The sequence below is a fragment of the Botryllus schlosseri genome, chromosome 5, assembly GCF_051294905.1.
Source record: "Botryllus schlosseri isolate E-star chromosome 5, Bs_hap1, whole genome shotgun sequence".
Classification (NCBI taxonomy): domain Eukaryota; kingdom Metazoa; phylum Chordata; class Ascidiacea; order Stolidobranchia; family Styelidae; genus Botryllus; species Botryllus schlosseri.
The window spans coordinates 13,401,471-13,427,624 of NC_137240.1; the positions used below are offsets into that span (position 1 = coordinate 13,401,471).

The 26,154-nt window shown below is 40.4% G+C and overlaps 1 protein-coding gene across 7 annotated transcripts in view; it reads left to right on the forward strand.

Annotated features, from left to right (window-relative positions):
* Positions 1–252: 252 nt before the first annotated feature.
* The window catches only part of LOC145439077 (FH1/FH2 domain-containing protein 3-like), a 36,034-nt gene continuing 10,132 nt past the window's right edge, over positions 253–26,154 (forward strand). For 3 of the 7 annotated variants that reach the window (XM_080316547.1, XM_080316548.1, XM_080316549.1), the window contains exons 1-18: positions 255–1,478; positions 2,047–2,150; positions 2,708–2,766; positions 4,608–4,675; positions 5,418–5,523; positions 5,931–6,025; positions 6,656–6,767; positions 8,898–9,076; positions 10,433–10,492; positions 12,695–12,762; positions 16,687–17,052; positions 17,911–18,030; positions 18,593–18,639; positions 19,229–19,857; positions 21,325–21,600; positions 22,673–22,798; positions 23,450–23,605; positions 24,661–24,843. In XM_080316547.1, the coding sequence (XP_080172673.1) occupies positions 1,272–1,478; positions 2,047–2,150; positions 2,708–2,766; positions 4,608–4,675; positions 5,418–5,523; positions 5,931–6,025; positions 6,656–6,767; positions 8,898–9,076; positions 10,433–10,492; positions 12,695–12,762; positions 16,687–17,052; positions 17,911–18,030; positions 18,593–18,639; positions 19,229–19,857; positions 21,325–21,600; positions 22,673–22,798; positions 23,450–23,605; positions 24,661–24,843 (2,961 nt within the window). In that variant the 5' untranslated portion in view covers positions 255–1,271. Of the gene's footprint in view, positions 1,479–2,046; positions 2,151–2,707; positions 2,767–4,607; positions 4,676–5,417; positions 5,524–5,930; positions 6,026–6,655; positions 6,768–8,897; positions 9,077–10,432; positions 10,493–12,694; positions 12,763–16,686; positions 17,053–17,910; positions 18,031–18,592; positions 18,640–19,228; positions 19,858–21,324; positions 21,601–22,672; positions 22,799–23,449; positions 23,606–24,660; positions 24,844–26,154 lie in introns of all 7 variants that reach the window. The other 4 variants (XM_080316552.1, XM_080316551.1, XM_080316545.1 and 1 more) reach the window with 3 other exon arrangements.

Sequence of the window (26,154 nt, forward strand, 5' to 3'; positions counted from 1 at the left end):
AGTATTGCGGTACTGGAAAATGCGTGCAACCACAGACTGGTCATTGTAGGATCATTGGATTCGTCATCTCATAAGCCATCCCTTAGTCATCTGTCCTCACCGCCAGATCGCGCTGCCGCCTCGCTGGGAAGAAGAATTACACGGTGTTCGGATTTTGAAGTAGCAACAAGAATGCGGCGATTGTGAGCGTATAGGCGACGACTTGTCTCAAATGGCGATGGAGAGATATGACAATACGCATAACTGAAATAGCAACGTGTGTGAGTAAGGGAGTAGAGTAGCTACCGATATTAGCAGTAAACTGTATTACGACTATGATATTATCAAGTACTGTGTAGCTCTTTGCGAATTGCAGTTGTAAACTTTTTGAGCCTATTCAACCGATGAGTTGTAAACAAAATTATGAACCGGAATATCGTACCGTATGTGATCAGACTGATCACTGATCATTTACATGTGGCGAGTGGTTGCGGCCGTTGCTACACGACGCGTGAACAGCGCGTATAAACGGTTTGCGGTAAATTCATTCTGACACTTGATTGCCGTAATTATCCTGTAAGAGCATGGCGAGTAACGACACTCACATTGCGTTACGGCGAAGTATATGATAGTAACAACATGTTTTTAATGGAGAGTCGGTAAAGAAGAAAGTTGTTTTGTGATGGAGATGCATATTGTTGGCTGCGCTTGCTTGTGTGTTCTCAGTTCGTTTCAAGTTTATATCATGTGAAGGTTATAGAATAAAACAAGCCAAACCCTTAGATCTATTTTCATTGAGGACTATACCTTCTTGAGGAGATGAGATCAAGCATCAACTTGAAATGACTGATGTCATGTCTAGCTTGTCGAAGATAGCTGTATGATTCAGTATGGAATCAGTGTCTTGACTGCATTCTATATGTAGTATAATATCTGCCTGGTTATATTTGTCAATCAGTTGATGTCAGACAATTGTACATTGTTTTGTTTCGACACTCGGATGCATGTTGTTACCATAAGCACTTGGCAATCTGACTATCCCACAAGTAACAGATTTTTATCTATTTCATAGTGTCAATTAGTATTTCAAATAACATATATATAGACATGGAAATTACATAACGCTGCAGATAATGTGGATGATGCAGGCTACATTTTGCTATATCTGTAACAATATCCCATCACTGCTAAAAATATTAGTGTGAGGTTTGCTCTAATCACTTCTATCAAATTTCAGTTAGCGTACATTTAATCACTATTGCGCCATCGTTGGTGCCTCATGCAAGTACAGCATGTCTGACTATGCTGGACATCTCACCACTGTTGCGAATGGGTCACAGTGGCTGACGTGTCGGGTTCAGTATTTGGACGACACCGATCCGTTTTCGTCCACAAATTTTCCGGAGCCGACAAGACCGCCAAGCTACACCTTTAACGTCGATTTGCCGTTGTGTGAGCAACTGGCCGGAGTACACAGATTGCTGAAAGCTCCCCATAAGGTGAATTGTGCTGTCAATTATACATCGCAGTGGTGATATTCCGGTAATGTCCAGATCTTAATGATCCTTGATATTAAAATCGGAGCTCTTCAAGGTGTCTACTCAACCCCCATTCACCCTCCTCTGATTGCAGTTCTGTTTTAACAATGCTTAATATTAATATATGTAATTGGCTAGTGATCATGATCAGCATGAAGTCATCAGTCCACCAAATTCTCAAAGTATTGATCAATTTTATAAATTATATTCATCATGACAAAAGTTGGTTCACAATTGATGGTAGGCCATTGATGAAGAGTTGTTGTGGTAGTCATATTTACAGTTGCTTTTGATAGGGATTGGCGTGATTTGGGTTGTATTTGTTGGGTCCTGGGAGTATGTATTATTGCAAGTTTTTAACAGTTAAGCTCAATAATCTTAGTAGGCGATGGAGATCGCCATGATTGAGTAGCGATGTCAGGTCTGCCAGGTCAAATCCCGAATTTCAAATTATGTTCCTCTGGAATCAGTATGATAATTTTGCATGTCAATTATATTTCTGTAATCTTACCCAACTGTAATCATACAGATTGATGATTGCACCCTGCAAATCTCCAATTCTGGATCATATTTAGACTTGGATCTGTCCATTAGTGAGCAAAAAGAAGAGTTTGATAATTTCTTCACTGATGGGTGAGCTAATAGCAGTTACTTACGTTTTGGATAAAAGTAAACTTGATTTGTGATTTTTTTAATTACCAATTAATAATAGGCATATATATTGCTGTTTTTATACTACTTTTCCATTTATCGTCTAGACTTGGACTATGTCCACTAGTTAGCCTACTTGATAATGATTAATTAGTTCATATTAGTTGCTGGTTTTATTATAAACACGCCTAGATGTTGATTTTATAATTTTCGCCCAGTAATGTTAAATTCACATTTTCCACAATTCAGATACAGTTGATGGAATACCGATGATATTATAGCAAATCAAAATGAGCTGAATTTTTGACCGTCTTGAAAAATCGATTCTGATGCGATAGTGATTCTATGAATTCTACTCAGCTTCAGATGTTTTAATACTGGTCATGAGCAATTCTCAAGTGACTTACTTTGCAGAATCTATTTACCGTTGATTGTCATTCGAAGTTGATTACGAAACTGGTCTATTTTTGATCCAAGATTCATGCTGTCTTCAGGAGTTGATTGTCTTGTAATATGGTTTGTAAAATCTTGTCTTACAGAAAAAGAAACTCGGTTATAGTAAGGACCCAACTATCAGTCCGTGTTCATTCATGTATCGGTAAGTGTGAAATCATATACCAAAGATCATCTTTGTAATCGCTTGTAAATTCATTAGAGTAGCTTACCTTTTGTTTTGTTGTGTTTGCGTAAGTGAGATTCTCTAAAACTGCCATTGTTGCTCTTATCGGGAGTGTTTGTAATTGATAAAAATCTATTACCGATCGTCCAGCCTGTCTATGCTATTGTGTGGAACACAATAAGTCCAGATCAGACAATGTTTCTTGGGCACACACAGGTTTCAAGTGTACTATATCCAGAGTGTAAAATCGGGAATTCCTGTCCCTGTTCTTTGCTGGAGGTTCTTTCGCAATTTCTGAGGCATGGTATGGTAGAGAATTATAAATAAAGCAATGACAACAGCCTATCTTCCACCTACCTGTTTCAAAAATAACCCATTTTGTAAAGCTGTGATGTGAGCTTAATTCATGTTGTAATAACTTAGAGATGAATTGCTTGATGACAATCCGCTTGATGAAAAATATTGGCGGATATGTATCCGCTATGTTAGAATCTTCATAATACAGCTGTATTGACCCGGTTGATTCTAATGGTGTGCAAAATGCCCCATTTATATTAAGGTATGATATGCTGATAGGTAACTACACCTGGAAATTATATCGATTTTTATTTTAATCTGTTCTGCTCTTATGAGGCCTATAATAAATTTTTGCAACCGTAGGCTGGCATAACAAAAGATATACGTTTTAACGTCAATTTAGGAACGGTCTTGACACCTAAGTGCCTATTATTCAAGACTAGAGTTTGCTTGCCATAAAGAAGGAGTTGTAATCTTTGATAAGTGCCGGCAGTTAGAAGGAATGAAATATACATACAAAATTGACTTTCATTATAAATTTTGCCAACAAGCATTATCAGCCAGTCATGACTTGGTATACAGCAACAGTTACACTTTGCAGTCAGTGCAAAATCATCAACAGAAACTAGTTCAATCACTGTTGATTCATATATTTATTTTTTATACTTTGTACCAGCTGTTGTGTGTTATCTTTTTTAAAAGTTAGCATTCGATCATTACAAATTGAATGTCTATCTACGAATTGGTGATAGCCAAATCATAGCAAAACGATTCACTTCCCATAAACCAAATTGTGAGTGATCACTGAAATATTACCAGGTGTGTTGAGAGCTCAGCTGTTCCAGTGGCACAGGTGACAACTTGTTACATCACAATCATTTGACGAATGTTGTCAGAATGTATCATTATCATGTCCATGAGGTTTCCCGGGTTCTCTCTATCTGAATTGATAGCAAACATTACTAATTTAAGGCTCTTTGTATAGTTTTGTATTACTTTGCGATCTGGGAATATTATAAAGCCCAGTCTTTGTGTGAATTCCAATGAACGTGCACTCGATATTCAAAGGAATGTATCTTTGTTCATCTTAAATATATTGCACCACATGTTGCATTAGTTTGATTCAATTTTATTACAACACTTAGTATAATATTTTGATTATCCAGGTCCTTTATTATGGATGTATGCATGGTCCATTGCTTGACATATTGTACATTTTCTCATTCTGTCTGTTATCTACGCTAGGTCGGCCACAGGTCTTGCATAGTGTTACCCACTCCTGGTGTTATCTGCGACGTTCCCAGCATGTGTTGCATGTGTGAAATTTTGAGATTCCAAAGTGTCAGATGCGGAGATTAACACCTTGAGAATAATTTTGCTGAGGTGGTTTTGACAACGTGTGGGATTGTGAACCTTGCGCGACTGGCATAACATATCTGACGCTGGCGTAACTGCGTGCTGCGTAATATTTTTCAACACCTTTCCTCGCCCATTTACTAGTTAAGATTTCTTTTTTGTTTCAGAAAAACTGTACAATTCCAAGGGACGAGAATTGAGAAGAGCATTGTTCTCTTTGAAGCAAATTTTTCAGGTTCCTTGATCTTGTGGTTGCTATCATTAAAGATCTGTAATCGATTAGATTAGCATATCCTTCTTGATAAGGTGATACCGCAGACCCGCACCTATTCATAAGTGTAACAGCTAGACTTGGAAACAGGTTTGAAGTGCTTAATGTGTGCAAGGGGAAGTCGAGCTTGTAATGTAACTAACAATATCGGCCCTAATTTTCATTTTTTTCAAATTTTCAACCTCAAAATGTGTAAGATGGACATAGCTACATTGATCACACTGCGTCGATATCCGCATTAACAGTTCTAATCCATGTACGGTAGTAGCTGATCAAAGTACAGCTATCGGCTATTGATAGATACCTTGAATTTCCATTACTTTGTATTTGCAAAGAATACTGGCATTATGTCACGTAAACACCAATTAAATTGCTTTGGGTTTATTGCGATGGAATCAACACCCGATTTTGTGTTATTACTACCGTGTTTGATGCACTGTCTATTGTTTAAACGCAAAATTCTTTGTGGTTGGAATGTTTGCCTTCACCTTGGGTTTAATCACTAACGTAGCATAACCAAATACCGTAAACGGGGCTCTTAAGAATCGAGGATTAGCAGCAAGGTAAGTGTGACACCGTTCAAAGTAGAAATGCAAATACCCGGCTTGGTGCGCGTACGGAATTTCGCGGAATTAGCAAACTGATGCTGCGGTTATAGTTCAAAGTGCTGGTAGTCTACCATTCTAATGTATCTTTATTTTATCAGGACGACAAAGATCTTGTCCACGAATTTGTGAACGCAAATGGGTTGACTTGTCTAATCAAAGTCGGTGCGGAGGCCGACCAAAATTATCAAAACTATATTTTAAGAGGTAACAAACATTGTTTTACTTGTCATTTGTCCTTGTTTCCGTATTGTTCCAAGACGGTAGCAAAATTTTACAAGATACTTGTATCTGTATTGTCATTATCATGTGTCCTATATTCCTATAATGCATGATTATGTGATTAATTCCAAATCTCCATCATGTGTTGGCAACGGTAAGCGATTATCTGCTTTAATTGTCTGCAAGACTTGAGATTTACCATCTGGTCAAGGCAGATATCAAAATGTATGATTATAATTATCTCCTTTCAAGTGGCATTGTTGGCAATTATAGCGTTACAGTGACATTAAGCAAATTGAGGGCAGTGTTATCTATCTTCTCCAATTTTCTGCCTGCCTCTGAAAATGTATTCTGAAACTATTCGTCTTAAGGTCAAATTTATTTAATTGCAGCTTTGGGACAAATAATGCTCTACGTAGACGGTATGAACGGCGTCATAGAACATAAAGAAACTGTGAGATGGCTGTACACGCTCATTGCATCTCGGGTATGTTTGCGACAGTTATTGTGTGAATATGTATTTTTTCCATCGTATCATCCAAACGGCATGCGTCCGTGACCGTGAATTTCTACAGCTGATAGGCTTACAAGTTTTCAGCGAAGGTTTGTTTGTTACGGGTCAAGAGTAATTACACCAGCACGCCTAGAGCTATATACTGCTTCGTTCTGTTCGGAAAATATTAGGCAGTCGGTTTTGGCATCGTGAAATCACTCCTAAAAATTTAATGTCTCGTTTGTTATTTTAGCTGTGTATTTCTACATTTGACATCAATGCAATATTCGGAGGTGTTCAGAAATGTAGCGCTTTCATCATTTTCCAAACGCTTAAGTGTATTGAATCATTCGGTATAGCCCAAACACCAAAATTGTTTTGTCATTATGCCTTAAAGCACTGTAACGCAGTACTGTTGGTAGTGTTAGCCATTCTGCATCGGCCATTAGGACTCGTCTTGAAATGGCGAAGCTTGAGGCAAAACTGAGTGACATAGTACCTCAAACTCCATTTTCAGTGAAGTACACTTGAGTATTCAGCAAATTTCGTGCTATTTTCTAATTTTGGTCTATCGTCGAAGGTATTGTACTGCTTGCAATTTCCGTAAAACTTTTTTCATTCCAGTTTCGTCTCGTCGTGAAAACAACTTTAAAACTACTTCTCGTCTTCGTGGAGTATGTGGAAACGAACGCTCTTTCCTTTTTGGACGCTGTGCGAACAGTGGATTCACAAAGAAGTAAGTGCTAACGACTCAATTCTTCAGTGAAGCTGTACATGGTATATTCAATTGTAAATGCTAGTATACTATTTTCCTAGCTTGGGAGAAGGTCAAATCTCTAATGTAATGTAGTTACCACAAAACGGTGACAAAGAATGCAAAAATAATGTTCTCAAACTAAATGTGAACCCCGAATGCCCAGGCCTCACGCCGCTAGTTACAATACAGTACTGTGTTAGGCAAAATGCTACTTTTTGGGGGATCTATCGACTAATATTGTTATCTAATGAGAACTCGTTTACTTATGGTCAATATGGTATGCTATTGGGTGTTAATTACTAGATGTGATGTTGATTTGCCTACTGCTTATTTATCGCCATCGTAATGACAGGTGCTCTATTTACACATTGCACTTGTTAATTCTTGCATAAAGGTTCGCATTATCGCACTTGAATAACATATTTACATACTAGAGAGTAAAACGTATAGTCGATTATGCATGCTCCACTTCAAACTTGATTATACCATACAGATATCCCCCCCCCGTAATAGCCTTGGTCCATTTATTCCATTGTTTGAAGATGCTTCATCTGTAATCATATGGCTGTTTTGGCGTTGAAATAGACTTTCGGTGTTTCACGCTGGATGAACGACAATGCCTTTCACGGGCGCTCACAGCAAATATTTCATCCCTCGGAATGTTGATATAATCTTCGTGAGATTAGGAATGACATTGAACATGAAGCCGGTTTTTGTACCGGTGCTCAACTTGGATGTACCTGTCAGAAATCGGCGTTGTTTAGTGGCAGCTTTGATGTGACGATCATTGCTCGGCTGAATAAACCGTCGGCCGGTCTTGTCGAGTTGTTTTGTGATGACTTGTAAACAGTGGGATGCACGTTTTGTACATGAGCACATCCTAAAGCGGTCAATAAACGCTTCCTACTTTATATTGATGTACGAGTGTTTCCTTTCGCGTGGGTAGATGCTAATTATTGCGAGGAAAAACACGCCAACACGCTTTGTTTCAAGTTTGTACTATGCTCTTTAATAACGCGAGGTGTGAATATAGTGCATAGGGATACTTGGATATCAAAGGTTATCACGTAAAATGTAATATTACGCCGTTTTGTTTGCTATTGTGATAAATGCACATCGCGCAGATTAACTGTGGCAAATCATGAGTAATGATTCACATTTTGTGTCCGTTCTTATGCCGTTAGCGCACTCTATGACATTATGCTATCCCAGCGACGTAATGATGGCCTGTATTACCTCATCTAGTTTCTGTATTGCGTGATTTCGTTATCTTGATTGAGGGATTGCTAAGAGCTTGGGCATGATACACTCTGACCCGTAGTAGACACCATTTATAATTTTGATGCGGAAATTTGACTATCACAGGATTTTCTAATCGATGATTACACGCCCTGTGCGACTTCTAATATGATTGTATTCATGAGTAAGTTGTTGAGAAAATTTCAATCCAACCGTAATTACTGGGTGGTTGTGTGTTGGGTGGTTCATTGACGCATAATATGCTGGGAAATTATATTCCCCTTGTGACCGGTAATTGCAGGCATCACTTTTAAATGGAATGCCATTATTGGATATTTTGTTTAAATATGTTATCAAATTTTTGTGGACCTTCTAATTAACCCGTAATTACCATCATGAGCATTGATTTCTTACGCATTTAGCCTGAAAAGTGCTACCGTTGTGCGCAATGGTGTGAATGATTCTTATACTACAGAGGGTTGCAAACTAGTGGCATTTGCAACCTCTCTGTGGCGCTACTGGCCTGTTATGAAAATAATTTTATCAGCTATTCCAAGTGACACTGATGAATTGACTTATCAGAACCGTAGGAGTTCATTTCTTGGTGAAAATGTTGGAGATTTGTGTGTTCAGAACTGCAATACTGCCAATACATACCTGTTGAACTGTAAGTGCTAGTTCCTTACTCGGCTGGAGTTAGATTGTAAATTAATGACGTTTATACTTGTGCCTACATACTACATTGTACTTGTACCTATATATTTTTCAAATAGCTGGCCACCAGATCTTAAAATTTGTTACCTATTGATATGAGCAGAAGAGCAACTTTAACGCCGGGGCATTTATTAACTGGCTATATAACCACTTCAGGACAAAAGCCGTGGACAAATGTCATGAAGGTTTTGGACGAGAAGGACGGCATCGACAGCGAGCTTCTCGTGTACGCCATGACCTTGTTGAATAAGACGTTGAGCAATATTCCGGACCAGGACACGTTTTATGACATCACAGACGCGTTGGAAGCGCTGGGCATGGAAGTGATATCTCAGGTGAGTTTTTCGAGTTCCGTCATATAGCCGAAATCAGGATTACCGTATTTCTGAAATGAGATAACGTTGCAAATACAACATATGTAGTATGAAGTAACCGCAAAAGATCTGCTATGATTGACTAAAACACTTAAACTCTACGAGTAAGCCTATGTTCTGTGGCATTTCGAATCCAGGAACCCCCACATGAGCACCCCACAATGCTCCATCAACTGTCGTGAATGAGAAAAAGCTCTCTGGCGGAACAACTTGGCTGCGTTTTCCACTAATCACTTGTTGTCCTAGGTATTTGTTGATTGATTTTTGGTAATCAATTTAGTGGCTGTTGGTCAGCTATGATTATTCGAAATTGCATTCCTGTACGGTAGCGTCATATTTGGTGATACGATTGTTGATATACAATGTTCTTTCACTTTCTCTAACAGTTGCTGACGATTACCCCTAACGAGTGTCAGCCCAAAAATATTCGGGTTTATTTCGATATGAATATACTGTTCAATCGTATATTGAAGTGGTTGCAACTTGTAGCGAAGTAGCTTGACTCGGGTGTACGATTAAAGAATAGTTTTAGTGCACTGGTTCTTATCCTTTTTTAGCGCGGATCCCTATTTATTTTGGGGGTGGGGGCGGGTGTGTTGACCCCCTATGTCACGGCCTGATAACCAGTTGAGACGCAGTTAGTGTTTGTATCATCCGTGGGGCACTGCAAATTAGCACACGAGTCAAAAATAAAGAAGGTCAATGTGGTTTCAACATTGGCCTTTCATGGACTAGTCCGCGTACGGTACCCCAAGTTATGTACCCCTGTTTTGGAGGAACACAACAATCTCATTTGGTTTTATATGATTGATAGGAAACTTATGCTAGCCTCGCATTTTGTTGCAAGTTCGATGCATTCAGCAACTTGAGCTGTGGTTATGATGCAGCTGGCCGGACCTGCCGTTTAGGAGAATGTCAATACCATGATGAGAACCTGAGTGCCGCAGCGTAATTTAGAGGCTGGGATAAAACATAAGCCAATTCAGGTTTCGTTGTCCCCTTAACTGTTGGAAAGTACTTGACTGGGAGAATTAGCCTCGTTGAAGAAAAAATTTTCTATTGCCGTTGGCTTGATTTTCGGTAGGCATAGACGACGTAGTAATTTAATACCGTAAATTCTTTATGTTGCTACTCGACTAGAATTGTTTCGATCAATGCACTACTTCCTGCATATTCTCGGACTCTGAACGCTTTCCAAACCCAATTTGCGGCATATTATCACAGAGACCCAGGCGCTGTACTGCAATGGTGTTATAAACAGATTTGTACCTTGGGCGAGATGTGTGTTCAACGCCATTAACATCTCTTTTCTTGCAGAGACATTTGAGCAAACAGGGAACGGAATTGGATTTGGTGGAACAATTCAGAATATATGAAGTGAGTTTTCGGTTTCCATATGCGCCAAGTTCATTATTTGGCTTTTTTACACGTCCATCACTAGATTAGAGACAAATTGTTGAATTTGTCTCTTCTCTTGTCCCACTTGAGCTTATCTCACACGTGGCATACTATAAGCTGAATTATGAACCCATTTTGTGTGCTGCAGGTTGCGCACTCCTAATTCGGATTATATTGAAAATCAGTTCCTTGTCGAACCGTGTGAAATATTGAATGGATAGTTCTTTGTTGAAAATGATACCGCGACATTTGTGACATTGGTTCGATGTTCTGTTTCCGTCACGCTTGTAGTCCATAGCAGTGTTGGGATCAAGTCATGTAGAGTCATTCCACATTTTGACTCGGCTCAAGTCAAGTCGCTAGTCAAGTCAAGTTGAATATTCAAAGTACAAGGCATAATTCATATTCATAGCATCATTTTGCTAGCTGTTCGAAATACAGATATGGCCCCGATTTATTATGAATCGTGTCGAATAAAAAGTTGAATATACACGCAAAAAGGCGTTGTTTCGCTCATGCGGAACTGCTAAACTACGCAAGTGACCGTATAGTCTGTAATTATTGACCAAAATACAATGCATTACCCATTTATCGTTAACAATCAGGACTTATACAAGATACAACGATTTAGCTAACACTGATCGCTTGATGACTTGAAGTTGACTCGTAAATTTTGCTTCGAGTCAAGAGTCGATCCGCATTTCTGAAGTGTCGAGTCAAGTCATTTTTGCAATTTGACTCAAGTCAAGCCATAATACGAAAAAGTCGACTCGAGTCATCCCAACACTGGGACATAGGTTATAATCTCTCAAGTGAACTGCACCAAATTTACACGTCACCATCGACGCAATGCAGATAAAAAACTAAAATCGTTAATGGTTTTGAGAGTATAGCGTTTTCCGTACATAGGCTATAACCTAGAAACCTACGTTTGTCGGTAATAGTACCTTTAATAGCCACTTTTAGCTCGATGCAAAACATTTAACATTGGTTGTGGTCGTGGAATCTGGAGTAGTCAAATTCACAACTGTTCTCTAAATTCCAGATCATGAAAAATTCTTCACCTTCATTGCAGATGTACTTTTAGTATCATATGCTTGCCATTTTAATGCCCGGTTGATCAATTTCAATGCTACGGCTGATGATTACAGTGTCTTCGGCAGTATTATTTTACGAGGTCAAGGCCTTGCTTTGTTTGGCTAGCTCTATTGAAATAATATTTGATTTATCGGTGTTGAAACAGGGGCAGTAAAATCGCCTAATGGTTACTGACCGGCGGGCTGGCTCTCTTTCCGTTATCGTTTAGACCTTACTTCGCAGCGTAGTCCATCACAATTTGTTGTCGTAAACAAAATACCCTCGAGCAAAACTTAACGCTTCCGAGACCTTTTTAACGCGTCTATTTGTTTGCGGATCCGTTATAAGCTCTTAATTTTTTTATTGAGCCAATATAAACTGTGGGCTGTTGTAGTTGTTGACGCGGCTGACATTGAGAGATATATCGCTCTTGTGTGCAAAGGATATCGATTTTTAAGTCTTTTACGAGGCGAAATTACACACAACGCTTTCGTTTTGTCTCTCTGCAAATAGCTGTGATAGGATAGACTACAGCCGTGACATGCATGGTATGTATTCTTTATAACAAGCTATGATTATTGAAAAAATCTTGAATATCTGAAATTGGAAAATCGTATTTGATTTCACTTGAGTTTGTGCATCTCACCTACGTAAATCTTATTGGCTGGACCTAAACAAAGGCTGGCTGTTGCATCAAAACACTATGTTGTGGATTAAAATTTGACGCAATGCCCGTAAGGCCCAAGGTGGTTCGTGATACTGATCTTTATATTTGAAGGAAAGATTATGCCGACTGTGAACAGTAAAATCAATGTTTTTCTAACCAGGATCAAAAGAACACTTTTATTTTGGGCTCAAGTATTCGTGCCCAGACATGACTACTTAACATGTGCGTAGCCTACCGAGAATGAAGCTCACCAACAATAAGCCTGTTGCAACACTCATTTGATTCTCCATAGGCTTGTTTGTTACAGTCTTGACTGGAAAATTCACAATTAGTGTTGCATCAAATAATCCAACTGTGTTCTGCATGCCATAAACAGAAGGATTGTATTTGCGTTGTGTATTTGCGTTGTACGGTAACATCTTATACGATTTTAACAGTTGGCGCTTAAACATGAAGACGGAGATGAAGATGTTTCCGGCTCATCAACTCCAGGTCTCGCTATCAAGTACGTATGAGAAAACTCCTCTATTTAAAAACGTATCTGTGCTGGTCTTTATGTTATCGTTTGAGAACATTGATTGCATGTTTTCATTGAACTGATGTGGCTTGGTTTCATTTCCAGATGCCGCACAGTAAATCAACTTGGCGCATTTCACTTTTTGCCCTTGAAGGACCTGAGGTCATTTCTCGGTGGCGACTCTCTTTTGACATGCTTTCACATAATTGTTTTCTAATTTGAATATTTTGCAATAAACTGCGGCCGTTCATCTGACCTGGTCATCTGGCCTATCTTGATACTGCCTCATTATTCAGCAAAATTAGACGCTTCCTGTGCTGTCGATGGCGTCTGAGGAAATGTGCGATGAGTCTTTCTGTGCCATGTGACCAATTTAATGAGCGTCGCTGGAATTGGTCATGTGGATTTTTAAATCGATCATGCTGAATTGACTAATTTGTCATTCATCCAACTGCTTTGTGTGTTTGGAGTTGGAGCACTCTGCTGACTGAATTGTATTCAAATTGCTATGTCTACATCTTGTATTCTTTTGTAAAATCCACGCTCGTGTAATAAATTTTGTGATGTTGCTGATCAGCAGTGCATCCACTAACTGGTAATTTATCTAACCATGATAATTTGCGCAGTAATTCTGTCATTTGATCAGCGTCTATTGATGCATTCAAATTGAATAGTTTTCATCTTTTATGCAATATTCATAGATCCACATATGAGACGGATTTTCTAACTGATTTTTTTGGGTATGGCAGCCTATTATTATCACTTCTTTCAAAGCCTGAAAACTTGTTTTCTTATTGATTTTATTGGTGCTTGATATATTTTTGTGCTGCCTCCTGTTTCCATATGTCGTTTTGTTCTTAGTGAGAAATACTGCTCTTGTATTCGTCAAAAACTTGAAGGCTGTTGTGACGCTGTTGTGGTTTTTCTGTCTTCTGCAACTCGACTATCTACAACCATTGCTAATGTAAATGTTAAGCATCAGTAGACAATAATATTTATATCAGGCTCCTGATGGCACATTCTTCGAGGAAAAATGTTTTTCTCTAATGAATCATTTTCCAAACATTATACTCCCGACATTCCATTATTGATACCTCACTCTGTGCTTGAGGAGTATACTTTCATGTTTTCTTATACGGTAAACGGGCATGTCTTCCATGCACAAAGATAACAAATTGAAGATTGCTTTTACGTGGGGTCATAAAGTAGTTTACCTCATAATATCTTCAGCTGGCCTTATGGGTGAAATTTTTTGATGCTTCAATGCCTTCGCAGCAGCATTGGATTGTTCCTGAAAAACGTTAGGAACAAATCTTACCTTACGACTTTAAAATTTGGGGTAGAGTCTGTTGATGCCATATGCATATCCATTTGTCATAACAGTGGTTTTCAACCGTTTTGACCTTTGAACGGGAAAAATAGTTGATGGTACCCTAGCTCTTCCAGGACACAGAGTGCAAGATTGGGAAGCTGATGACTAAACACCCAGCCTACACAATCATCACTGTTCCGCCCCACATTCCGATGGTGTTGATAAAGAAACAGGTCGTCACTTTCGGCCAAGCCTTAAAGGGGCACCGCACTGTGGTAATACATTTTAACAGCGGCCATTGTGCTCAGAAAACCACCATCGTATTCGAACTGCAGCTAAATGACTTTCACAATTGGTCCTATTGCATTTCATCAATCTTGGCGGTATCGAGGTCACTGTTGCATGTTTGCCACACGAGCAAGCATGAAATTTTAGATATAGTTTTCAGTCGATATTATGAAGGAACTATGTCTTAATTGTCTTATGAACCACGACAGTTTAGTTACAGTACGCGGTAGCAATTATCTCGATACCGCAGAGATAGTTGATAGAGTGCAATAAGACCACTCGTGATAATATAATAGCTGCAGTTTGAATATGATGGCTTTAAGTCACGAGATTCCGAAGTGCTACTCAGAATTAGGTTGTCCTTAATTTTTGTTATTTGTCGACGGCAACCCTTTGCCTCATTTTCTCGCGGCTGACCTGTCCAGTCGGCACCTCGGTCAAGAAATGCTGCGTTATAACTAGGTTATATTCAGTCAAGTATTAAATTATATCGGCCTCATTAAATTTGACATGTTCTTATATACCATATTTAAGTTGATTACGTAGTAATAATAGATTCATTTTTGCATAACATGTCACATGAATTCAATGAAGGCTATTTGTACACCCCATCCCGTTTGTAGTTGTTTTCATAATGGAACTAAAATAATGTTTTGAAGAGATTGTAGTTGAGTCTACTCTAAATTTACAACAATAGTTAACGTTACCGAACGCGTTATCAACGAACGTTTGCATATTCGCCGACTCGGATAGTTTGAGGAGATAAACGTAACACCCTAAAAACACTCTTTAACCTTCGTGTTCAAATCGAGCTTGAAGATTTGATTGATGTTGATCGCGAAAGCTTGGAACTGGAACTCCTGTTTTAAGACCGATGTTTGTGTTTACGGCTTGACTTGTGAATTCGTCATCATCATCGTTGAGGGTTTTTTTGATTCCATATACTACAAGAGTTTCGGCTTTCGATACAGTCAAATAAAGGAAGTCTGAGTCAAAACTACTAGGTCAGTGGTTCCCAACCTTTTTCATCTCGTGCCCCCCTTGGCAGATATTTGAGCTAAAATTCCCCCCTATGAAAAAGTTGTCTGTGACTAAAAAAATGTGCTTTTTAACGCGCAACTATTTGTTGACTGAGCAATTATTGGCCAAACATTTTCAGATATGCCCAAACTATGTCGAATGCCACCGCACCAAACTTTGGTAAAGTACAGTTAAATTTGACCGGTCGGGTAGCCGCCGACGAAAAAGAAATCGCCAAGTCCGCTTGCTATGAACTTGAGTTGAATCGATGAATTTGGTATGTTTTACACGTTAGCTAATATGTTGGCTTAAAAAGTTGAACAATTTCACCACGGCCTTCTTGCTGAATTCGGCTTGACGTTTTCCTGCTTAGTAGCAATTTGGTCGAGAGGCTGTCGTGGGCCCAACGAAATCGTCTCGTGAGCCTCACTTTATCAGGGGGTGTAATATCTACGGAAGGCATCTAAACATACATCTAGCTTCAAATCCGCCACAGAAACATACAATTCTTAAGCACTAATTTCTACTTAACAGTTCTATACCATAAAAATCTAAAAACCTTGAGAACCCAGTGTATATTCCGATACAATGCCAGATTCCCCTAAAAAATTGAAGCCAGATTCCCCCCTAAAAACCGCGAAACACTGTACTAGGTGAAGTCGATCGATCAAATTCCAACCTTGGCCTTACTTTCTTTTCACTATGTCTAAATGCTTGTACTAACTTTCCAAAATACTGAATAACGATGAAGGAAAAGTTGTAAGTTGCCTATATATATAAGTAACAAACAAAGAGACTGTTTGAGACATGTTTGTTATATCATGGCGTACTGGCAAATTTGGTGTGTCGAAATCAGAGGTTGCCAAAGTAGTTAGCATTGCTGTTCGAGTAGAAGTAGAAGTAACACTGTTTTAGTAGGACGTTTAGTATTTCTGTCCTTGGTGTTTTTGCGGCATATACACCAAGTCATGATATGCATTCACATGATATGTGCATATGCATACCATGAGTGCATATGTCATTGTATAAGGAAGATGCAAAAGTAGCCTTGTAAGGCTTTCAAGTCTTGTACCACCCTTCCATGCTATCCCGGAATGCTGAGAGCCAAGCGGCGAAGCCACTTATACTAGTTTTGCTGATCAGGTCTTTGGTCTAACCCGGCCAGGGATTAAACCTACGTCCTACCGATTAAGAAGCCGGACGCTCCATCTTGTCCGTTGTGTCGCATGTTCAAATGTCGGTCCACTGTTTGTTTTTTTCTAAACGAATTTATCGTGACATGTTTTTTTCAGATGGAACCGGGAGCGAAAGAAATCCGAGCTGGCCGTGGACCGGAAAAGCGTCCGCCGCCACTCGGCCAACCTGTCCCAGCTCACCGAACAGCCGGCCCTGGAGAACGCAGAGGCAGTGAAAACGTCGGAAACTAGCCGAAGCACGCCCTCGACGCCGGCCCGGCAAGCCAAGTCCGACCCGCCGGTACAAGAGGTGACGCAGGTCAACCGAAGGAGCCGCGCCCGCAACTTGCAGCAGCAACACTTGGACATGCAACGGGGCAGGGCGTCTGTCAGCGAGTTGGTGGCGAGTAAAAACGAAGACGCAAAGAAGGAAACGCCAAAGACGGACCCGACCACTAGTCCGAAACCGTGGCTCATGAGAAAGTGAGTGACCAGGCTGCATTTCGTTTTATACTTTAAAAACTCGCTTGACCGAGACTAGCTTTTTAATCGGTCGGCACTAGGGCTTGCCTCAAGTCGAATATTCGGGTATCATAACAAGGACTAGAGGCCTCGTGTAAATAGCTATAGTGGTCCAAACGGTTACCAGTAAGGGGCGTATAGTATCAATACTCGGGAAATATCGTCTGTCACTATTTAGACTGGAATCATTGTGCCCAGGCTTGGTAGGCACTGGTGTATTCCCTCAAAATTTTCCAATTGTGCATTATTCTGTTGATTGACAATTTTTTCATTTTATAATGTCACATGATTGTATTATAATTGCAAGTTCGGAATGAAAAATACTTTGTGAGCATTATTCGATCAATTATTTTATTTGCATGAATGTAAAACTTCCAACTTTATTCCTATATATAAAGCGCTGAATTGGAAGCTTGAATCTATCAAATACACAAGGAGGTACAAAGTGATTATTTTAATTGAGGTCTATATGGAGAAGTCATTTTTTCGAAATCCTATATCACACCTACAAATAACAGCGTTACCCTCAGGGCAATGCGTATTGACATCTGTCTGGCAAAGTGTAGCGTAAGCCATAATTATCCTGGCAATGTTATGTTGATACTCCGAAATACTATGAACTTGCTGGGGCCGTTTGACACACCTCGCGCTTATCTCTACGAAATCTAAGTGGCTTGTGTCGCAGCTTGTTTCGAGGATAAGCGAACCAAAACCTAGCATTTTTCACGCCGATTTTTATCGGTAATCCGATGGATTTGCGGGTATTGCCGAGTTTTCGATATCGACTATCTGACCTTGTCATTATCCCGCTCTTTTAAGATCACAATCGGAAGAGAAAAGCAAAATTCTCAACACTGTGAGGTACGGAAACGCCGTCGCGGCAAATACAGAAGACCACGAACAGAAAAGACGCCAAAGGGATCAGACTCGCGATAAAAGGTGTCGGGGATTGGTAGCGTTTTGAAAATTTTAAGTCTGGTAAAGCGATTAATGTTTAGCTCTGGTGATGAAGTTAGTCACCGACACTATTTAGAGTGAAATTTCAAAAGAAGAATACGCCGTAACAGAGTGATAAAAATTTTGATTGGTATGATGTGTCCCAAATGTTTTCCTTCCCACTGCCGGTGATAGCTTTCTACCGCATTTCCGGGACCACTACGGGCACCGTTCGACTTTTCCCGGGTAGAGGTTGCTACGGCAGGAATCCATGCTGTAGTCTCAATTTGAAGTGTTATGCAAGAATGTGGCAACTGGCAAGAGAGATATTTTATTATGTTGCTTGACCCGCGACAAAGTACTTTAGAACCACCGGTCTTAGGAATATGTCAGCTCAACCAAAACGTATTGCATTATTCTCGCTATGATTTAAAAGATTTTGATGAAATCATCTCTGCTAAGAAATGTTGTTTCTCTTGAGGCCACGTCGAATTCCCAATGCGTATTTCTAAATCACGATCGCCTACTAGTAACCAGATTTACTTACTTGTATTTTTATTTGCAGGCGGAATGAACTGTTCAACACGTCGAACGGACTCTCAAATAGCAATGGTATGTTGTTTCCTTTGAATTTCTTCACCTCCTGGTAATAGGCAATGTAATTGGCACAAATTGTGTTTCACTATGAATTGAGCCTCTCCCTATCATTCACAATCATTTGACAAGTTTGAGATTTCAGTGTGTTCCTCTAATACTGAGATTGTTGTAGTACAAAACGCACCCAAGTCAAGGTCTCGGGGTTATTTTAGCTGTCTAATTACACCGAAAACTAACGATGGAAAATCAGTGTCGTAATATTTTTCCAGTAAATAGGGTGCAATCACTCGTGTTATGGGAGTTTTTACTAATAACACGCCAAGTAACGTAATTTTGCTTGGGAAACAGTAGCCTGACTTGTAGGTTTGTTCGAAAGTTCTGTGAAAATCGAAAGTTTTATAAATTTTATGTCTGTATCTGAATCGGATTGGAAATATTTGTGATCTAAAGAGATTCTTGGCTGTATAGAACTTCAATATACTTTTCAATTCATGAATCCGTTCCAAACCGGACCAAAATCTTCGAATTCGTTTTCTTTAAATCCAAACGCATGCTGTAATCCAACGTCAATACCGAACGCATTTGTATTTCGTATGTATACCAGGGGCCGGTCAAGAGTCAGCCCCGCCGCCGCCTCCGACACGCACGTCGAAAAGCAAAGTACTCGAATCGGCCCGGGCCAAGAGGCTGGCTCAAAAGTCGGAACAGACCTCCCCGCGTCCCGAACCCACAAAAGACATTACGGCCGAACTGCCCGGCCGGGGCAAGCCCGAAATCGAAACGACGGCGGGCCGGGAAAAAATCAAGAACGATGAGAGGCCAGTGCCTAAAATCGAGGTTTTGAAAGACAGCGAGACGAAACCGGTAGTGTCATCGACACCGTCGGTACCGTCGACACCATCAGACGTGATATCGACAAAGCAGAAGCTGATGATGGACATGCTGTACTCGAACCAGGCGGTCAAAGAGATTCGCGAGTCTGAAAGCGACGACGCTTCCGGGGACGAGAGCGAGAAAGACGAAAACAAATCCGTCCCGGCGAACGGGACGGCGGGCACTGCCAAGGCGGCTTTTGAAAAAATTCTGGCTGGACAGATTGCAGCAAAGGGTGCCCCGCCAGGTGATGTGCCCGTCACGCCAACACCGGCCAAGCCGGCCGTGGTAGAGCAGCCGGCGGTCCCGAAAAAGGACAGTGACATCATGTGGGAGAAATTACTGGAGCAGAGCGCTCAGGTTTGATAGTTTATGTCTTTTATTCAAAACAAGGTCTAGGATACTTAGTTTTTGTGTACTTGGAAATTACTCCTGCGTGTACCTGAGTACCAGCGATAAATACCTTCTCTACGATCGCAAATAAAATAGTGATGGTCACACTCGACAGAATTTATATTCTCTCCTTTGTCGCTATGGAGTGCGCCCCTTGATAACGCTGGCAACAGTGCCGCGGCCGCCTGGTTGTTATGGTAAATTTGCTCGCAAAAGTGATCCATACCAGCCCGAAAACAGCTTTCTACTTCTCAAACTCAGTATTGCGAGCAGAGAAAGTAGACAAATCTTGGTTGAGTAATCCCGTAAAATAGGAGTGCTTCGTTACTGACCGTCTCTGACTGTGACTATCGAAGAAGTCCAACAATTAGCCCCGACTATATACGCGTTTGGAATATGTGGAACATATATGGAAGTCGACGATCGACATCTTTGGTTTGACCGGATATACTATCGATTTTGGTTTATCCGTATCTAGCGAAGGATTATTGAAAAGTAAAATGTAGTATTGCCATAAGTTTATATCGCTTTTATGAGTGAATTTGTCGTAAAAAACGTGTGAAATAACCCCCGTGTCACGACAAGTCGATATAGATTTGAAGATTGCACATATTTGTTGTGTAATTAATAACATTCGTTTGGAGTTGGTCACGAAGATACCTATTCCAATTTCGGAATTAGTCACTTCACATTAGCTGCGAAAATGCATGCGACCACTCGACCAAATCTACTATTTCAAAGTGCTTTTGAGTACTGTCGCGCCTTTCATTTTGTGCTTCCACTTGAAGTAATGTCATTTTGACATGACTTGGAATTAGCTAGTAGGCCTTGACTACTTCTGTTTTACCAGGGTTGTGACCAAGTCACAAGGTTCCGAGTCACAAGTCAATCTCACTTTTATAGTTTGACTCGAGTCAAGGGAGTTATTTTCAATTCACCACCGAGTCAAGTCCGAGTCAGTGAGTAGAGGTTCGAGTCCGAGTCATTATGTTCGCTGTTCAGTTTTGAGTTCAATCTGGTTCAACACTCATTTTTCAACTCTGCTCAAGTGATATAGAATAGCTCGCATTTATAATATCTCCATTTTCCTCAGTCCTAACAGTTTCTGGCCCAATTTTCCATGTCTCAGGACGGATGGACGAAATACCAATTATGTGGAGACTTTACTATTCTTCGAAGTTACAATGTAATGTCTGTCTTGACGGTCCTAGTCTCGAGTCATATGGCTTGGTTCGAGTCATGCGCAATGATTCGAGTGCAAGTCGAGTCAACACACAAATTGACTCGAGTCACGCATTCGAAAACATGACTCGGGTCAAGTCGAGTCACCAAAAAATCATGACTTGAGTCCAGTCATGACTCGAGCCATTACAACCTTGGGTTTTACTGCCTCTGTGACGTTCTAGCTAACAGATTTCTTTGCGTTTTCAACAGCAATCGCTGAAAGTCTCCGACTTTGATTTCACCGACCTGACGTCGGCGGACGACGTCGACATTATTACAAAGTTCACAGCCCCGGCACCAACAACAAAGGCACCATCGGGATCCGGTCCACCTGTCCCGCCACCTCCAACCCCTGTACCGGGGGCGCCGCCTCCCCCACCGCCCATGGCGCCTCCTCCACCGCCACTGGCTCCAGTTCCGAACGCACAGACGCCGAAATCGCAACCTTCCAAAAAGCAAAGGACTGTGAGGCTGTTTTGGAAAGAGGTGCGTTTTTCTGTAGTCTGTAACAACTTAACTGCTACCAATAACTACTGTATAGATTCGGGATATGCGTTGAGATAACAGCCTGGCCAATATATCAGTTGATATCTGTATCCGAAGTAGCGCAGTACTTGAATATTACTCATTGTGGCATCACAGCAGTGTAATCATGTGTAAAGTTCAAATACCATGTACGTTTTAGGCGACCGCTATACTGCCACTGCTACATGAAATTAAAGATTGAAGTTGGTAATTTTCGACCATACTTATTTCATTGCATTTAGACAATGCCATGAGATGATCTAATGATCACAAATCAGCAGAAATGTCATTTCCACTAACATGCTTATTAGGGTTGTTCAAAAATAACTTTTTACCTGATCCTGGGGATTCACTGATTAAATATTTGGGTTGCCTAAAAATAAAGCTGCGCAACAAATTTTGCTCAATTCCAACCCAAGCGAATTGAAATTTCTCATTCATTGTAAAAAGAAAACCAAATTTTTTTATCAAATTCTACTGTAAACCTCATGAAATTGTTGACTTGTCTACAAAAACAATGCAAAACAAATTTGACGCAATTCCGATCTGTAGAAGAGTCGTTATTTGAGTTTTTCAATAATAAATCTGGGTTTTCCAACTGAATTTAAATCTTTCAACTTCAATAACTTTGCTTCTACCTGTTGGAATTGAGCAAAAATTGTTATGCGTCGTTCTTTTAGGCAACTTGACAATTTTATGGCGTTGACGGTAAAATTTGAATTGGCTCTGCGTCGGCTTTTACTGATTGGAATCAAGCCAAATTTGGTGTGCACCGTTCTTTTAGGAAACCTAACAATATAATCAGTGAATCCCCGAAATCCGGGAAAAAAAGTTATGTTCTACTAACCCTAGTGTGTAGCTTTGTGTTTCATGTTCCGTATGGAAGTTACGGTATTGTTGCATATGCAGTAATGCTGAGATGATTTATGAGACCGTGGGAGTTCGCTTATTGACGAAACTGGGCTCCAGTCGAGAATTCGGCGGCGCATGACAAGTCGGGTTGTTGTTTATTACCTTCGTCTTTTCTCCGCAGGTCAAGGACGCGAGTCCAAAGTCTTTTCGTAAGCCTTCCACCGTGTGGGAAAATATCGAAGACGTCGCCATCAACGAAGCCAAAATTTCGCATCTGTTTGAATTGAGGACGAAAGACGTAGTGAAGGTATCTCGCCGTTTCATTGTGGGAGATTTCGGTGTGTGCTCGAGCACGAGTTCTAGATCAGAATAGATTATGTATTTCGCCAATTTCTGCCACAGAAAAGGATGCGGATCAGGTAAATGGTAATTTCTGGCACATCGTTTTTCGTTCTCAGTCATTCCGCTCGGCTGTATTTGAATTGCGTTCACCCATTGGAATGGACACGAAAGCAAACTTTTGTACCAGAAAGTGTCGATGAGCTGATTTTCACCATGGTCTATGGTGGAAATCTGGTAAATACACCCCGTTTTTCACCCACGTATTTACGCTGTAGGGTACGGGCAACAATATTGGCTGATACGAGGTCTATGTTTTTGGTCTACTTCCACTTAACAGTTTTTAGGATATGTTTGCATAGCTTTTATGAGTGAAGTGGTCATAAAAACCGTGTGAAATAGCCCCTGTATCACTATAACTGAATGCAGCCGCCTCCGATTTACTGCTACTATTCCGCGATTCCTCGAGCAAATCTACTTTCGTAACTGATTACTCGCATTTTCCAGACTTTCACTGTATAGTTCCACATGTAGTAGCATTGACGCGTCTCGCGAATTTCTCCAACTTGAGTATTCCCAACGCCAACTGCTCTGACCGCGTCTGTTACCGAAAATTTAGAAACAGCAAGTCGACAAGAAGAACCGCATCACCGTTCTGGACCCGAAACGGTCCAACGCAATCAACATCGGTCTCACGGTTCTGCCGCCGCCCAGAACAATCAAGTCCGCCATTTTGCACATGGACGAGTTTACGCTGCACAAAGAACAAATCGACGTGAGTGGACGACGGGCTACCTGTAATCTGGTTATCTCGCACTCGAGACGATTGATGTTTGCTTTTATAGATTAAAGTAGGAAAGGTACACAGCGATAATTCCTCAGCATGTGAATACATATATACCTTACTCTTGTTAAGTAATTAAAGGCGTTCAGGACTGTGGAGTGAGTTTCGATTTCAGGGTTCTGACGTTATTTCGTGTGATGTCACAAATCATTCTGTCAATGGCGTATTAATCGTTTTATCAGTGTATGGAATATTGCCGTTGGCATGGTTTTGATGTCAGCCAAATTTGTATTTGTCGTGATTATCAACTGATGTGGTCAGTAAAGAACTGCTTCTACCTTTTTAGAGTATTAACCTCTGAGGCTTAGTATAGCGTGATATATCCTCTGTATCACTATAACTCGATATAGTCTTGAAGGATGTACATAAAACGTACATTTTTCGGAAATAGATCCTGTTATTGTGATAGGGGGCTATTTATACCTGTCGTCCTGACGATTCAACTCATAAAAGCAATCCAGACCTGTCCCAAAACGACTTCCTTCTTTTCGAAATCCACAGTGTAGAAGTTATTATTATTGCCTGTAGTATTTCTAAGTAAGTGAAATAGGAAACACTCCAGGCCTAGTATTTGCTTACAAAATGCAGATTGTCAAGTGGAAGTAGCCTAAATTCATACCCAGTCGGGTGGCACGAGTATTCAAACCTACTTGATAACTCTGAAAAAGTAGAAGTACATAGTTACTGACCGCCTCTGCACACTGTGTATGACAATACAGCCTATCCCAAAACAAAGTTCCACTTTTGAAAATCTGAATTGTGCAAAGGAAGTCTTGGAATTTCTATCGAGAAGAAGTGAATGCACACTCTTTAATCATAACCACTAAAGTATGCAGTTCATGTAGGCAAAACCTAATTGAGTACTTCAGAAATGTAGAAAACTTACTCTGGTGTGGTCTGGTGCTACTCAAACACGGCTAGCCAGGGCGTGCCGTGGGCGTTGTCAATCCGGTGGCGAAATCCTATACCTGCCAATGCGTTTTCAGAAACTGCTCGCCATGATCCCGACCAAGGAGGAGACGGCCCGTATTCAAGACGCGATGCAGGAAAATCCCGACGTCCCGCTGGGCAACGCCGAACAGTTTTTGTTGACCTTGTCTTCGGTCAGCGAGTTGCGGGCGAGGTTGCATCTCTGGTCGTTCAAGTTGGATTACGAGATTCAGGAAAAGGTAATACTTGTTTCCATACAGATTTCCGACCGGCGCTATTTGCTGCAGTGACGTTACGAATCGAGCCTTGAACTTCTGAATTTTCAAACTCTTCAGTGCTAGAGAACTCTAGTTCGATAATTTCACTCCTTTGCCACCCTGTAGCCCCATTCGCTGCCGTGATGTTGGAATAGAGCCTTGAATTTCTCAATTTTTAAACTGTTCAGCACCGGGTTACTCTAGTTCCACGATATCACGCCTTTGCCACGTTCCCGGGCCTTTGAGATTGGCCAAAACCCGCCGGTTCTTAAATTATGAGTAGGCAAGTTTTTGTGGCAATTAAATGCGTGGAAAGTCGCACTTATTTTTCCCAAAAGTTGCATGTATTTTTTCACAAAAGTTGCACTTAAAGACCACATTTTGGTCGCATGACTAAAAAAAAAGGTCAACTGCCCAGTTCCGCTCCCGATATACAGTTTTCCATCCACATTCTCCATTGGTTGACTAAAAAAAAAGGTCAGCTTTCCGGCTCAGCTCCCGAAATACCCGTTAGAGCGTTACTTCAGTGCTGATTTACGGTATTTCCGTCAAATTTGGCCGTGTATTTCACCAAAATTCTCAAAAAACAGTGACGTAATTGCCAAATATTTCCAGTAAAAAGCTGGTTGCATGCAAAATCGAAACAATTTTCATGAAAAATCGAAAAAGTTGCAAAAAGTTGCATGAAAAAAATGGACAAAAAGTTGCACTATAAGATTCCTTGACAGGGCTTGAAACAGCATTCTACATAACTTGCGAGTATTTAGGAAGCTGTAAAAAAAAGTTGCAAAAACTTGCCCTAATTATGAGACATGGTTTGACATAGTGAGCAATGTTACGTTAGGTGTGGTACTTCTGACTTGTGCCCTGCCCGGAATCCAAAGGGTAATGAGAAATCGCGTTATGCTAGAACAGTAGTTTCATTTGTGTTTCTGAATAATCCGCACTTTTACATACTACATAAATCTTAAAGATCTTCTTGGAGGTACAGAACTTCAATATACAACTGAATAGTATATTCGTATCGAAATGAACCCGAATATTTTCGGCTGACACTCGTCAGGGGTAATCGTCAGCAACTAGTAGAGTATTGGAAAGAAGATTATATAGATCAAATAAGTGAGTGTTCAATGTACTATTTTAAGATGGTCCACAAACTCCATTTGTTGACAATAGAAATACATCAGCCCAAGCTTCGTCAACAAAGGGAGTTTGTGTACCATCTTGAAATAGTTCATCGAACACTCTCTTATTTGATCTCATTTCATGCTGTGACGTCATATTTCGAGATAC